At 40.5% G+C, this 16,484-nt stretch overlaps 2 protein-coding genes across 10 annotated transcripts in view; one reads left to right on the top strand and one right to left on the bottom strand.

The window, feature by feature from the left end:
* The window catches only part of FMN1 (formin 1), a 119,092-nt gene extending 116,841 nt beyond the window's left edge, over positions 1-2,251 (bottom strand). For all 3 annotated transcript variants that reach the window (XM_035110694.3, XM_088671064.1, XM_088671069.1), the window contains exon 1: positions 194-2,251. In XM_035110694.3, coding sequence (XP_034966585.3) covers positions 194-1,789 — 1,596 coding nt within the window. In that variant the 5' untranslated portion in view covers positions 1,790-2,251. The remainder of the gene's footprint in view (positions 1-193) is intronic.
* Positions 2,252-2,555: 304 nt separating this feature from the next.
* LOC148687680 (uncharacterized) lies at positions 2,556-15,122 on the top strand. 7 transcript variants are annotated; one of them, XM_088671083.1, is made up of 6 exons: positions 2,717-2,745; positions 2,919-2,991; positions 6,212-6,337; positions 9,569-9,733; positions 12,812-12,847; positions 13,803-15,122. In XM_088671083.1, the coding sequence occupies exons 3-6, from the start codon at positions 6,292-6,294 to the stop codon at positions 13,898-13,900; spliced, it is 345 nt and encodes a 114-aa protein (XP_088527209.1). In that variant the 5' UTR covers positions 2,717-2,745; positions 2,919-2,991; positions 6,212-6,291; the 3' UTR covers positions 13,901-15,122. The 7 variants fall into 7 exon arrangements, 6 of the variants coding, with proteins under 6 accessions (XP_088527221.1, XP_088527209.1, XP_088527210.1 ...); XM_088671095.1 differs by lacking the exons at positions 2,717-2,745; positions 12,812-12,847 and adding an exon at positions 2,556-2,686 and having other exon boundaries at positions 6,273-6,337; XM_088671084.1 differs by lacking the exon at positions 2,717-2,745 and having other exon boundaries at positions 2,768-2,991; positions 6,273-6,337.
* The last annotated feature ends 1,362 nt before the right edge of the window (positions 15,123-16,484 follow it).

Below are 16,484 nucleotides of genomic sequence, written 5' to 3'. Positions count from 1 at the left end.
CACCAATACAGCTTAGTATTGTGACGCCAGGTGCTGTTGAAACAGGCATCCCAGTCTCAGAATGGTATTGCTACGCTTGGGTCTTTTCTATCCAAAATAAGCATTTGCCATACTTATTTTAGATCACATCTATCTATTTACCCGATTAGTATTTTGCATTAGCCCTAGCATACAAGAGTATTAATCAACCTACTGGTTTTGTGTCAGTTGCTCCATCACCTTTAGACCTTTCAAATACTGCCTTCAGTGATTCTTTTTCATGTCTCATTTTGCGTTTTATCGCTTCTAGCTCCGAAGTATCAGCAGTTGTCTCTTTTTTGGGAGGGCGTGTAAATAAAGCTTTAAATGCATCCAATGCAGATTCAGCGGGACTTGGTTTTGCCTCTTCAGAGGTGGAGGATGCTTTTCTCACTGAAGATTTGCTTTCTTGGACATTCTCGCTAATGCCAGAATCACTGGACACCTCACCAGAATCTTTTTCTTCAGTTTTAGGCCCTAAGAGATGAGAGAGCTGTTCTAGAAAGGTAGGGGCCGCTTTGGGCTCTGCTGGTTTCCTCTTAGTTAACTGATCAGGTGCAATACTGGACTTTTTAACAGGCTGTTTTAATTTAAGCATAGCCAAGTCGCTGTCTTTCTGTTTGATTTCAGTGACAGTTTCCTCCTGATCTGAAGAGAATCCTTTCTTCCGTACACGTAACCCACTGAAAAAAGCAGGAAGCTGAAAGGTCTTCTCATTCAAAGATGGTTTTTGGATGGATACAGTGCTGGAATTGCTTGCAAGAGGTCCTTGCTCATCTACAAACCCCCGAGTATCTTCTCCTGTGAGAGATAGGCCTGTATTGTTCTCATCGGTCAGTGCTGCAGTTTCAGTTTCTGAACAAATTTCATGTACTGTATCATCCATTTCTGTTGAATGAAGCTGAGAACTTGGTAGAATCTGCTCTGTTTCATCTCCATTTATAGTACCATCTATTTCTCTATATCCTTCTGTTTCTGGCTCCTCTTTATTTTGGTCATTATCCTCCAAAGACACAGTACTATTTAAAACAGATCTGTTTGCTATATTTTCGCCACTGTTAAGATCTGTAGGCTCATTGTCTGATTCTGTGTCACTTGTTGAATGAACCAAAGTACCCTGAATAAGAATGGCACCCTTGTCATTTTGTTTGCCAAATTCAGACAAAAGAGAGTATAGAGAATCTGAATGGGAAAGAGAGGGATCATTCTGCTCCTGCAGTTCCAAGTCATCTGGGCCGCAAGTGTCAGGCTCATAGTCATCTGGGACAATGGTAGTGTCTACAAAGTCAACAGGTGTGCCGCCGTAGACTTCATAATCAACATGATTGCTAATATCAACCTCAAAGTTACCCAGGGCAGCATCAGCATCAAAGTCAGTTGGCACCCAGGCACCCACTCCTGAGACAACTGGGGCAGTGGCATCAGCCTCCAGGGCAAACATGTCGCAAGAACTGGATTCTGAAATTTCATGAGCATCGCTTGGGCTTTCAGCCTGTGTTATTTCTGAAAGTTGATGATCTCCATCTAGATAATCATCTCCATTGATTCTGCTCCTCACTTCCTGGTTGTCAGCATGGCTACTGATATCATTGACATTTCGAAATCCTTTCAGAACAGCTTGTTCTTTTGAAGTGCCTGGTTGCAGTTTAGCCGTAAATCCAAAAAGGGCTTTCATAGAAAATTTTGTGTAGAGAGTTGGGCCTGGTTCAGGCTCGCTTGCCCCCTCTAGATTGGAGGGCTCATGATGGCCAGAAGTCTGATTTGCTTCCATGTTGGGCAAATCACAGTGGTACTTATTATATTCCCAGAAGATATCAGTTTGTTTCTATATGATCACTCCCAAGGAACATCTTTCATTCAGTCGATTACATTAAAACACCACAGAGAGAGGCAGTTTTTCACCAGATCACATGCTGCTCTTCTCTAACAATGGTCTGAAAGGCACATTCCAGCCAAACTTTACAACCCGAACAGAGGCGAAACGGGAAGATTTTGCATCGTGTTGCATACCATAAAAACTTCCTAGCAGCGTCACAACTTATTATTTACACAATGGGCCTATTTTTTGCCAACGCAAATCTGCTACAAACTCCACCACCGCCCTAAGGCTTGTTGTTCTTTTCTGCTACACTCAGCCTTTTTACTGAATAGAAATAGCAGTTAACAAGACAGATCTCTCTCTCTCATTCTCTCTCTCTCTCTCTCTCTCTCTCTCTCAACTGAACAGCTGGTACTTGCAGTTTGCTACTTCCTCATGCCGGCCCGAGAATCAAGAAAAAATCGTCAGCAGAAAAACTCCTCAAAAGTTTCTTGAAAGGCTCCCCATGGTGGTCAAAAGCTGCTTTGAGCAAAGTTGTCGAAGGAAGGAAGGCAAGAAGATCAGAAAGCTGGAAAATCCCAAGCAGAGAGAAATGTTTCCAAATCTTCATACACAAGAAAGCGTGCCTTCTTTTAACTTCTGGAGATTCCTAGTTGCTGAGAAGTCCCAGTGAACGTTGGTGCCCTTGAAGCTGAATAATCATAATAAAAAAAAGCACCACTCTTCCGCTTTTGCTTCAGGTTTCTGTCCTGTAATGCAGATTCCAGCCAAGAAGCACCAACCAACGAGGCTGGTGTCGTGTTGCTGCGTCTTAAACTCTGCACAGCTATTTCTGCCGACCATAAACAGGTAAGTTATCAGACGAGGTAACCACACCCACGAATTAAAAAACTACCTAGGAGGGCAAGGTAAACAGCCACTGCCCAGAACTCGGCTATTAACTCTGCAAAGAAGAGAGGGGTGAAAACATGCACGTCCACTGTCTTTTCTTCCAAAGCGATTTCTCTTAATTTGTTTTCTCTTAATTCCCGGATTTCTTTGCATCTTAGATCTCTGCACCTATCTTATTTCCTCATTCTAGGAGAGGCGAAAAGAAAGCACACGGGAAGAAGTCCCGGAGGGGGACCTGGGTTACTCCGCTGCAGCAAAAAGAGGTAAGAGCCAGTGACGCAACTAGAAAACTCCAAGTAGAAAACTGTGTATAAAAAGGCTTAGAATCAGCGAGTCAAGGAGTAGCTCACTTAGAGGTAAGTTGCTTACAACTCCCCCCCCCCAATTCCTTTTCTGGCAAATAGCCTTTTTTTTCTAGATTTTGTGAATCTAAGTTTGGCCTCATTGAGGTGCAGTACAGTACAGCAGGGGTTCCCAACAAAATTTTCTCGAGGACCCCTCATCGAGCCGCTATTGTGACAAGGACCCCCATTAATTCCTAATCCTAAAATTAAAAAGTGAGAGCCAAATTAAGAGTCTTTTTATATTTTATATTTATACGTTTTTTACAGTTACAAGAGAGTACTCCATCAGTATACAGTTAGTTTTAATTTTCAGTTCTTAATGAGATGAACCACTTTTTAACCAACGGTCCATTTTTAACTACGCGAACTGTAGCTTCCGCGAAAAACAACGCTTTGTTTACAAACACTACTGTTTTGCAAAGAGGCAGCGCGCGCCAGGGAGGAGGGAGGGGAATGGAGAAGACAGGGTACCTGCGCAGTAGCGCACAAATGAAGCCGACGCGCGCAAAGCATCTTGGGGAGGTGAGCGTTAGTAGAATGCGCGCGCTGCCTCTTTGCAAAACAGTAGTGTTTGTAAAGCGCCATCTAACGGCATACAGCAGAACTACTGCCTCTATCTAATTCTAGTTTTGCGCTAGACTCTGCTCATGCAGGAAGTGGCCAAAACAAAAAATCTGTTATCATATGAAATATATTTAATATATTTTTTATTCTAATAGCATCTTGAGGACCCCTCTGGCATAGCTCGCGGACCCCTGGGGGTCCCCGGACCACCTGTTGGGAACCACTGCAGTACAGTATTTCAAAATGAGAGTACCCCTAAACATTTTTTAAGAAAAAAGCACCGGCCTTATTAGATTATTTCTAGCATTTAAAACTGGAAGGCTGCAGCCTTCTGCCCACTTTCCTGGGAGTAATCCCCACTGAACTTCTGAGTAGGTGTGAATAGGATCATACTGCAAAGGTTTTCAAAACATACAAATCACACCCGATATGGTGGTTATTGGTTTGTTTTTGTTGTGTTGTGCTGTGTTCTAATTTTGTATTTTTATGTTGCGAACCACCTTCGGATAAAGGGTGGTATACAAATTTAATAAATAATAATGATACTAAAGAAAGATCACACCAGAAACCTATCTAATCTAGCATCCCAGCTCAGATCCTAGCTGTCCTGAGAATGGGACAGAGTTCATGTTCATGGAATGGAAGATCTCCCTCTTCCCCCTCCGCTCTGATGTGCAAAGAAAAACTTTATTGCTCCTTACAGGAGCAGGCAAGAATGGAGACACTAGCCCCTTGTTTGTCCTCCTTGATTGGTAATCAGAAGTATACTGCCCTTAAATATGGAGGTTTGATCCTTAGCAAGATGAGTTGGGATTCTCTGAGGTTACACCTACATTATGGAGCTCTCAACCTCTCGTCTCATAATAATAATAATAATAATTTTATTTACTTATTCATTCATTCACTCATTTCCCACCCATCTGGCTGGGTTTCCCAGCCACTCTGGGCGGCTCCCAACAGAATATTAATAATAATATTCTCACCCTCCTCACCTGCTGTGCCAACACTGTTTTTCTCATGTAGGTATTTGACAGGCTGAAGCTTTCAGTTTGTGTGTTGTTCATTTTCTAACCATTTTATTGTTTTTTTCTTGGGCTGAGGAACTAGGAGGGATTTCTTTGTTTTAAAATTGTTAAAATTCCCTGCGTGCTGAGCACACAATGGAAGAATAGTATATAAATCTTTGGAAACAAATAACAGAAACAAATATGGTTTTGGCAATAAATTTCATCCATTGGTCACACTAAGTGAAGTGCTTCTTCCTCTTTGACCTGCAGCTTTGCCAGACAGTTATACTTAGTAGCCCTGGCCTATTCAGGTATCATTCAGGTTATTAAAACCATACCCCATTTATAACAGGCAAACTTCCAGACTTGCTCATTTTCAGCATGGCGCTTTCAATATAAACAGGTCTGACAAACCTTTTTATTTAATTTACACTCTCCAGGCCCCAACAACTAGCTTTCCAGATGACTGTTGCAGTTCTCAAGTTCTTGGAGGGGGGCATAGGGAGATCCCTAATGAAATCCACCTTGTAACTCCTCGAATGACAGTCTTCTAAAAACAGTTGACTAAGGGGACTATACTTAAAACCCTGAGTTGCAGATAGTCATTGAGTTTTAAGAAACCATGGAAGAACAAAAGCAGCTTGGATTACACAGTTCCATGTCAACTTAGATCAGTGGATAAATATTTTCAGGAATATTAGGGCAGTTTGACTATGTTCTGGCAATCATCTCTCAGCTTAATAAGGCAAGATATGGCTTCATTTGCATATCATGGTAAGCCAAGCTATAGTTTACTGTGACTACACAAACGTGAGCACACCAGGCAAGGAACTCCCAGCTCTGTTTTTACAGCAAATCTTGGCTAGACAGCTCATGGCTAACAAGGCTAAGCCAAATAAATGTGACCCTCAAATTGAAAAGGTTTCCACAGCCGTGTGCTTCATGGCATGAGAAAATCAACCATTTGCAGTAGAAATCCATCTCAACTTAGTCCTAAAGGAATATGTGAAGTGGCCCAGAAGCTTATTTAATAAATAAGAATGTAACCAGGCTGGACTGACAAATATTCTGTGGCCTTTTAAATGTGTGTGTGAGGGAGGGTATTGTTTTGTTTTTGTTTAACTGATTTTGTTTTGTTTTTATACTGTATCTTTATGTTGTGGACCGCCCTGAGATCTTTGGATGATGGCCGGTATATAAACCTAATAAATAATAAAATAATAAATATTAGCTGACAACTGATTGAACCTCTGCTTTCCAAGCTGAATGTTATCCTGGAGTGGAAATCCTCATTATTATTTTCCCCCTCCTGCCATTACAGTATGTTCTCTGTACATGTATAACAATTTCTTACGCTATTTGCACTGTAGTGACTTGTAATTGCAATGATTGTGGTGACTTTATTCATCTGAGGCATGGTCAGCTCATGTTGACAGGCAGCATACCATCAACAGGTAGATAATTATAGTGTAATTGTATACTGTGCTTTTATATTTAGAGCACTGCTCTGTCTTAAATGGAATAGCCAGGAAGAAAGTAGTAAGTCTTAATTTTTGTTCACTAAACAGGTCACAGCTCTCCATACAGTGAATATTTAAATTCATAATCTACTTTCTGAAATTCCTTTAGCTGAAAATGGAGATATGGAATGCATATGGAATACCAACTCAATGGATGCTTTGCAACTGTGTTGGGTAAGGAATGGTGGGTTTTCCAACGTAGGCAACAATGACATTGCAAATATATAGTTGCCACCACATTTCCTGAAGAACCTGTGACTCAGTTTGGTCAAACCCTCCCATTTCTGTGTCATAATCTTTGAAACTAAACATCAAAGGCTAAGATATAACTATGCTTCAATTATAGCTAATGCATCCTGTATTCAGAAGGACCAAGTAGTTTAATGTTCAGTTAATAATAGTGAACTCATGTGGTTTGATTTTTCTGTTTGGAAGCAAAATAGGACAACCCCCAAACAGTGGACCGTTTCCTACATACTCTCCCCAGTATGAAGAACAGGATTTGAAATAAAACAAATGTTTAAAAACAAACCCCAAATGGCCTGACAATAACCTATGAGCTTTTTATGTGTTTAAGTATGCTGTAAGCTGCCCAGAGTGGCTGGGGAAACCCAGCCAGATGGGCAGGGTATAAATAAATTGTTTTAAGTGTATCTGTTTTTGTGTGTGTTTTAAAGTGTTTAAAATTATTTTGTGTGCAAATTGGTGTGACAGAGCAGTTTAGAAGGAAAACATAAATTGAAACAACAACAACATTTTTTTAATGTGCAGAATCACAGCTTAACCACTAGAAGTTTAAGCTTGTTATAATCATCCCAAACACCAAAGAAGCAAGCAATTTGAAATATAAGCAACAGGACTGTATTAAAGCAGTGACCTGAAGATACACTGTCAACAAGCAACTCTAGAATTACCATAAATCAGAACTTTACATTTTTTAAACATCTCTCACTATTTATAAATTTTGCTTCATTTTTGGATCCCTGTCCTGTGGATGTGACACTTTGTGTAAATATCTACAGTATATTCTGGGCTCCGCAGGCGCACACATTTAAAAACACAAAAATAGGCGAAATATTTTTTAGGTACAGTTTATTGTTTACAGAGTTAATAACAAATAAATTTACAAACAGATTCAATTACAACATGTGGGGAAATTGCTAACTGTTGAAAAGGCTTAATTCTGTGGTGCTATAATGTAAGTAGATGTACAAGTGATTTATCAAAAAGCAACAACTGCTAAATTTCAGAATAGGGTGATAAAATCTTACGGGGTTTGGAAGATTATTCACAGCGTCTTTCCACAGGTATTGTGTCTTTAAAAGAAACTTATGTATGCAGTGTTTCTAACGGCCTGTGAAATAGCACCCTTATGGATCTGAAGTTGCTATCACTGTAGAAAAATGTTGCACATATTGGAAAGTCTATTATTTTTCTATTTGGAATACATTTTCCCTATCATACTACAGTCGTACCTTGGAAGTTCAGCGGAATCCGTTCCGGGAGTCTGTTTGACTTCCAAAACATTCAGAAACCAAAGCGTGTCTTCTGATTGGCTGCAGGAAGCTCCTGCAGCCAATCGGAAGCCACGGAAGCCCTGTCAGATGTTCGGCTTCCAAAAATAGTTTGCAAACCGGAACATTCACTTCCAGGTTTGCAACATTCGGGAGCCAAAACGTTCAAGAACTAAGCTGTTCGAAAACCAAGGTACAACTGTATTCAAAACCCAGCTATTGCTTTAGGCTCAACTTTTTATTATGCATTGTGATGCAGAAAGGCAACTTATGAGTCAGGGGTTAGAATGCCTATTTTATTATGGTATGAAGGATTCTTAAATATACAATGAGAGTTTCACAAATATTACTTATTAAAATAAGATGATGGCAAAAATCCCTTAGCTTATCTCAACTCGTAGTCTTAATTGGGTGCACATTAAAAGTACAGGACTCCCAAGTGTGAAGACTGTACAAATATAGATGCATGAGGGGGGGAAGGGGGGAAAATGCCACTAAAACAAATATTAAAATAGTTTGTGGTATCTGCTGTTGTTTCACATCAGATACAACAAACTAATTAATGAATTCATTTCAGGTTCTTAAAAATTTAGCTAGCAACTGCCTACAACAGGCACCCCCAAACTTCGGCCCTCTAGATGTTTTGGACTACAATTCCCATCTTCCCCGACCAATGGCCCTGTTAGCTAGGGATCATGGGAGTTGTAGGCCAAAACATCTGGAGGGCCGCAGTTTGGGGATGCCTGGCCTACAGCGTTAGGAATAACCAGTAATCCTTTTCATCAATTCATGTACCCTTAAAGGTGTAAATTGTGGTTTAATATTGTAAGTAATTAAAGTTGTACATGTACAAAAGATTTTGTATGGATCGATATAAGAAAATAATAATAATAATAATAATAATAATAATAATAATAATAATAATAGAATAACCAGTAATAAAGGAATATCCAATTTAGCACCAGTTATTCATTTCCACCATTTAACTCATGCGTTAAAATACTAATATAAAAAGCCACTCTGTAAAATTATAGCCAAAATTGAACATACAAATTCTGAATTACTTTATCAAGCAAGTAAATATGCACAAAACAAAAGTTTTCTTAAGGGCATGCATGCAGCAATCTGATTTATTTCTAATCCATTCCTGTAGCTTTGCCAACAGATGTCAGCATTGCTCATGTTAGTACAACTCCGAGCACTGCTGCAGCAGTTGCTGATCATTTGGCTGAAAAGTGCTGCATGATAGTATGAAACTGGCTTCACAATATCAGAATATTAAAGGCTTTATTGCCCGGAACCCAATAATGGTCTGTAAACATCTGAGGTTGTAGCATTGCTGACGCTAATCAGGCATGGGCCTGAGCAGTCTCTTGGATAGGAGATTGCTGTGCATCCCATATTCAGGGTAGAATAGAAGTCTTATAAATTATACATTAAAAAGAAGAGCTAATTGACTGTGCATGGGAATGAATCAGTCGTTAGTTGACTATTTCACAAACAGCCGTTTGAATCAATAGCAATTAATAAAGTCATTTATAGAACTACTCACATTTAGGTCCAGGCGTAGTGAATTTCTGTCAGCTCTCTCTGACTCACTGAAACAGGTAGATGGGTAAGATTCTCCCAACCTGCAACCTAAAACCCAGGCATCGCCATCTTTATTTGTGACATGTATATTAGCTGCCTGTTCTGAAAAGTCATTCTTCAAAGCAGCATCTGCTGGAATACCTAAATGATTTTAAAGAAGAATAAAATTATCCCCACTTATGAGAACTGCGGTATGCCAGTGTGCCACTTGGAGCTTTACAATACCACAATGGAAAGAATACTATATATTTTGCTTTCATTTGATTGAAAAGATTTAAATATCCCATCTCTTTTCTCACAGCTTTATCATCTGAAACAGACTCAAAAGTTCATAGCTCCTTTGCAAAAACTGCTGTGCTCTATACCAAAAACGGATTTCGTAGGCACACCCTGATTACAGATGATCGACTCAACAAGTCTCCCAATCAAACCTGGATTAGAGAACTAGAAAAATGCTTGTCAACAGGTAAGCAGGAGCAGGAATGGAGAGAGGGACTGAGTAATACTATGATGTTTGACAGCCCAGAGCATCTTTGTATCCTTTGTACACAGGATTGAGTTTTATCCCTTTGGACGGCCAGGTGACCAAGGGTCAGGAGGGAACGTTTTGCCCCCGGTGAAACACATCCCCATTAGCAAAATGTTACTTTCCCTCATTCACATACGGAAAATAAAACCAAGAGATGTACATGGGAACACTTGTCAAATTTAACATGGACCAGACCGTGATGATCCTGATTACTTGTGCTAGATCTCTTCCAACCACATGAAACACATTTACTTTGTTGCTAAGAACTTAATGGGAGCAACTGAGCATCAAGCCCATTCCTACCTAAGAGTCCCACCGTAAGTTCTTGTCCCACCACAGATTCACTCAATTCATGCACAATATGTGTGGAAGATGATCCATGCATTGAATGGGGTAGCTGTGCCACTGGGCCCGCCTCAGCATTTCACAGGTTACTCAGCCCCACCCACCAGTGTCCCTGATCACACACAGGGTTTTCCCACACCTGTTAGGGTGTATTTGAATAGGCACCTCTGACCTGTTCAGATGGTCAGGATAGCAGTGTGACTTTGGGAGCAGAGCCAGGGGTGCAGCCCCACTTTCAAAGCATGGAGGGAGACAGTGTGACAAAGAGACAGAAACTAGGAACTGGCTACAAACACATTTGAATGGATGCTAGATGCAACAGCATTTAGCACCTGAACAACTTCCAGATATCATTCCACATACCATGCCACAAAACCAGGAGAAAATACAAAGGAAATGGGCTCTGTATATGGAGGTGTACTGCAGTTTTTAAGTAGGGGAGTCACAGGCCACTGCAGCAGTGGAGACTAGTATAGACTGAATGGATGTGGGCCTGCCATGGGGGAAATATGGTGGCCGGACAGAACCAGAGAACAAGAGCATAGTATGAAAGCTGCACAAGATTGAGGGAAAATGAGGTTCTTGTTTGGATGCACAGATCTATATATGAGAAACACACTTGCAGATACGAAGTCCCGAAGGATGGAGTCACATTGAACAGAAGGTACCAGATAGAAATGATATTTATGTGACATCATTAATACTTACAGCCGGACCTTCACTGAATGTTCCCAGGACTGGTTACATAAAATATCACAATTTTTAAAACAATACAATACATTAAAATCATTAAAACAACAAAAACTGAACAAAATATATTAATATTTAAGCAGTTGTTTTGATTTTTGTGTGTGTGTGTGTGTGTGTGTACACACTTTTGGTGCAAAATTGGCTCCTAGCTTAAGAGTTTTGTCTCCCGCATCTAAGAACTAACTTGAATTAAGGATTTTGTGCACTTGCACGAATGCATACAGCAGAAGACTGACAAGTTTTCCAAAATGCCAATAACCATTAGTAGAGGATCAGAGGTCTACAGCAAAGCTGCATTTCTCGCTTTACAAATATCCTTGTTCAAGCACAACAACAGCAATTTAATCAGACAGAGCCAGTAAAGATCATTGTTAACCTGATTAGGTAACATGGTCGCGTATCAAGGACTTCTGGTACAACGGAGAATGCAACTGTTTTCCAACCATTAACTCCCGTGGCCACTCTTTGTCCTGCCTTGGACTTTTGGGAGTAGTTTTAGGAATTCATTGGTCTTAGAAAAATATCATAGACTTGAAGGGAGCTAGTGGGTAGGACACTCACTGACAGTGGATGTAACAAAAACCAGAGACTATTGTGAGGAAGACTGATAAACATCAAATATATGTTGAATGACGAACATGCTGCTGAGCAAAAACTAGTCAGGTGAAAATGATTCCAAATTCTACAAAATTCCTGCTTAGGACATGTTCACATAAACAGGAACTTCAGTTTCATGAACTCTTGGCAGTGTAAATCTCTTCAGAACTCTCACTAAGGCATATTCACATGGCTCTTTGAGTGCATATAGGGCTTTCCCCCCTTTTAAAATCAGTTTGTGGCGATTTTCAACTGCACTGCCACAGGTTAGCAGACCATGTGACCACCCAGCTGAATTAATATTGGATTTGATTTTGATGTTGATTTGAAACTGGTGAACAACCCAATCAGCACATGGTCTTATCAGTTGCCTGAGTGGCTCATACAGAAGGACCACGTGGCTCCTGTGTAAATAGGTCCTGAGAGAGAAGTAAGGGCAACTGCATAATCCTGCTTCCAACCTGTTCATCTGATATCGCAGTACAACGAAACACTTTCTCATGAGAAATCCAAGTAAGGAAAACCTGAGAACATTTAGCTGCTAATGCCGGGGGTCTTACACATGGAAACATAAGTGCTACAGCCCCCTTCTTAAATAAAACATACAGGTGTTTCTTGTGCCAGTTCCCCTTGTGAACAAAAGTGCAGTTGAACAGTGTAACCAAATGAAAATAGAAATCATGCTTGTCTTTATTTCCTAAAATCCCTAAGATCTAGCGCCCTCTAGAGTTCGAAAGACGCAACAATCCCATGCATATAATATAAGGACAATATACAAAGCGTCGGACACGACTAAACGACTAAACAACAACAACAATACAAAGAAAGTAAATCAATTAAAACTATTATGTTATAGGAACAGAAGGAGAGGTGTGGCAAGATAGAATACAGCATCTACAAATGTGACTGGGAAAAATGATTAAATAACAGAATAACAACCCATTTTGTGAAATATTTTTCATATGGAAAGAGATGATCAAAATCAACGGCATAATCTCTAGCAACATACTGTTTTGGTATCTGAAGAAGTGTGCATGCACACGAAAGCTCATACCTATGACAAACTTAGTTGGTCTCTAAGGTGCTACTAGAAGGAATTTATTATTATTATTATTATTATTATTATTATTATTATTATTATTATTATTATTATTTGTTTCAACTACATCAGACCAACATGGCTACCTACCTGTAACCATACTGTATTAGGCACCATTTATAAATGTTATAAAAACAATGGTCATGATCCTGGCACACTTAAGTGCTTTTAGGTCTCCTTGATTTTACTAAAGGCTGTTTTAAGTTTCCTATTGAAATCCACAGGGCTTGCAGCACCATCTTATGCATGTTTACTCAAAAGCAAGTACAGTGGTACCTCTACTTACGAATAACTCTACTTATGAATGTTTCTACTTATGAATAGAGCTCTGTCCGCCATCTTGGATGCGGTTTAGATAGGATTTTTTCTACTTACGAATTTTTAGATAGGGTTGCTTCTACTTACAATTTTTTCTCCTAATGCATTCCTATGGGATTCAACTTACAAATGTTTTCTACTTACAAATGTGCATTCGGAACGCATTAAATTTGTAAGTAGAGGTACCACTGTATGTGCTCAATAGGGCTTACTCTCAGGTAAGTAAATACAGTTGGGTCATGCCCGATATTTTAAGAAGACACAATAATAATAATAAATGTTGATAAAAACAGATTTGTTTCCAATAAGAACCAGGCAGTTGCTCATTTAGCAAAGGACCACAATTCTGCTCAGTGAACACATTTCAACTGCCTATTTCAGCTCAGAGCCACACTACACATTGCACTGCAGGTTAGTGTTTCATTTGTATTTCAAGAAATGCGGACCTGCGAGTACAGGGCAGTATACTACTACTATACAAGTACTATACTACTAATACTAATACTAGTATTACTACTAGTAGTAGTCGTTGTCGTCGTCGTAATAATAATAATGCATCCACAGGGGGTAAGGTAAGGAAGATGCAGGCAATGTATTTGGTGGTGGTAGGTGGACATAGTATTTTACCTTACTCCCAGCATCATATCCCAGTAAAAAGTTACCCTCCCCACACTACACTTCAGTAAAAAACCAAACAAGAAGTTAGATCAATCACAGATTTCCTATGTCATGTTATTGGGAATGTGTGGCACGGTTTCCACAGGCCCTGTCTCCTGCTTCCCAACCCAGCCACTGTCACGTGGAAGAGACATTGTTAGCAAAACCCTTTCAAAGGACTAAACATGGACAACTGCAGAATCTTCTTGTTTGTTAGGTTTTTTTTTTTTGCCTTTTCAGATGAAATCTTCTGGAGGACAGATGTGTCACGTTTTACTGCCAGAGGAAGGCAAAGCACATCATCATTTACACACGCAAGAAGGCTTCGTCAGGAGTAGCCCAATGAATTATGCATCTGGTTTGAAGTAACCTAATGCTTGGTTTTCCAGAATCCCTGCGACATTTCCGCAACGAGAGGAATTAAGGCATGCTGTTGTTGTGTGCAGCCGCATTTAAAGGAAAAGGTCATAGCGTTGAAGAGTGCAATCCAACTGTCACTGGTTCATCAACTTGGGGTGGGGCGCTGGCATTAGGATGAGGCAGAAGACTCCCGATGCCACCGGAAGTGGAGAAATACTGCCTTAACTGGACACACTGGTGTAAATGCCTGCATATGCTAGGGAAAGGTTTTGCAGGTGGAGTTCCACCCACAGACACCTAAAAATGGGCCGGAGTTGTGGGCACCACAAGAGGAGAACTGCCAATACCTAATACCCACGGTCAGCCCACCCATGAGGCAAGGTGAGGGTCCACGGGGGCAACGGATCTAGCCTCCAAAGAATGCCTTGCTCGTTGCCTCTGCCATGTGCTCCTTGGAGACCAGATCTGGTGCCAGCTCAGCAGCCCCCTACCCCAATGCTGCCTCTGCAGTGGCCTCTCAGAGAATAGGAGGCACTGCCAGTTTCCTCCCACCCCTAGGGAAGCGATGGCGGAGGCTGCCTTTTGGGGTCTCCTGGACTCTGGACCTGCCCAGCATGATTCAGAGCTGGCCCATTCCTCCTTCCTAGTTCCCAACGTAGATCTTTATTCCCTTGTTTCTGCTGTATATATACATCCACCCGTTCTTCCCTGGTGGGAGGGTACACCATTGTGCAGGCATGGCGGACATCTAAACCAGGACATGACACAAGGACAGTGGCACCTCGGTTCTCGTTCCAGAAGTCCATTCGAGTTCTGAAACATTCGAAAACTGGAAGCGGAAGCCTCAATATGGAAAACTCAAAATGGAAACCGTGTTTCCTGTTCAACTTCTGAGGCACGTTCGAAAACTGAGGTGTTTACTTCCGGGTTTTTGGCGTTCGAGTTCCGAAACGTTTGACTACAGAGTCGTTCAAAAACTGAGGTACCACTGTAATTCCCCTGCCATTGACACCAATGGGAAGATGATATATATAATTTTAAGATGTATTTTAATTAATTGATTGCCTGTTTTTAGGTTCTTATGTTCTTTGTACAGTATACTGTGTTAGTTTCATGATGTTAGCTGCCCTGAGCCCGGTTCTGGCCAGGAAGGGCGGGGCACAAAACTAATAATAATAATAATAAAAATTGTTATTACTATTGTTATTGTTATTTAGATATTGCTCTCCCCACCTCCCTTCTGTTTTGCCCCTCCTTTCATGAGCTGGATATAGTTTTGTTGTTGTGAATGTTCTGAAGAAGTGGTAGCTATCACAGATCCTGCCTCACCCTCCCCCAGAAATGTGACTGTGTGTGTTCTGAATGCTTTTATCGTAAGTCTGTGAATCAGATCTGGTGTGAGTCCTTATCTATTTAACTATTTGCCATGAAATTAGCTCGCTTTTAAATATTTGGTAATTTAAAATACTAAATGCTATTCATGAGCAGCGTGCCCAGCAGAAAATGATACCATGCTAAGCAAAGAATACATGAAGTATACATGAAGAGTTTAGCAGGTGTTGTGAAGAAAAAAAACCCTGTTAATTCCCACTCAGAAGAAAGCCCAAGTATGTTTGATGGGGGTTGCTCTTTGTACTGTGTTCACAGGGTTGCAGCCCAGCTCTTTTGTATAGAAATCAAAAGGGATCTAAAAGGGATTACTTTTAAGCCCCTTGCCAGGTAAATTCTGAAAACCTCTAAAAACAGAGTCAGCAACAAGATGCTGATATTCACTCCTTTCTTTAATTCTACAAATGCTTCATCATAAGTACCAGATAAGAAAAACTAAAGAATAACATTGTTAAATCTGGATGAAGTTCAAATTTTCATCCTAATTTATGATGTTTTGTTACACAGATTTTCCATACTTTTACTCACCGGGCTAAATTGATTTTCCATTGGTTTTGGTCTGGGCATGTGTCAACAAAGTTGCATAATATTTTCCAGCTATTTTTAGTATGGGTAAAATTTAAGAAGACAAAATTGTGGAGCTTTAAAAAAAAATAAAAAACAGATTATTCCATCCATTAAAATTGCTTTCATGAAGGTATCCAATCATTCTTTCCTGGCCAAACTTACAGGCTTGCCTTCTGACAATGCAGGGACAATGTGTCTCTACCACAAATGCTACCAATTATCCGGTCTGCCCTCCTTGACACGTTCTTCCCCTTTCATTTTCCTCTCTCTCCCTCTGTTTTCCTTTCACCAGCTTCATCCTGCCTCTGTGGGCTACACTTTCCCAGTCTCAGGAGAAGCAAGGTTTGCAAATGTGGCACCCATGGGTGCAGCAGCAGCACCCTCAAAGTTATCCCCTGTTGCAATAAAGCCCCTGAGTCACCAGCCCCAGCACTTACTACCCCCTTGGTTAGGAGGTGCCATTCCTTTTTTCTTCCTTGAAAAGCACAAACAGCTGAAGGAGAAGGTTAGAAGAATTTCTCTAGTTTTGTGTCTTTGTGGAAAAGTGGCACTGATCTGGGAAGAGGTGGGAGAGAAGGGACAAGTTACGGTAGGGTAGCGCTCACT

The sequence above is a fragment of the Zootoca vivipara genome, chromosome 1 (assembly GCF_965207765.1).
Source record: "Zootoca vivipara chromosome 1, rZooViv2.hap1.1, whole genome shotgun sequence".
Taxonomy (NCBI): domain Eukaryota; kingdom Metazoa; phylum Chordata; class Lepidosauria; order Squamata; family Lacertidae; genus Zootoca; species Zootoca vivipara.
This window is presented reverse-complemented; position numbering and strand designations above follow the sequence as displayed.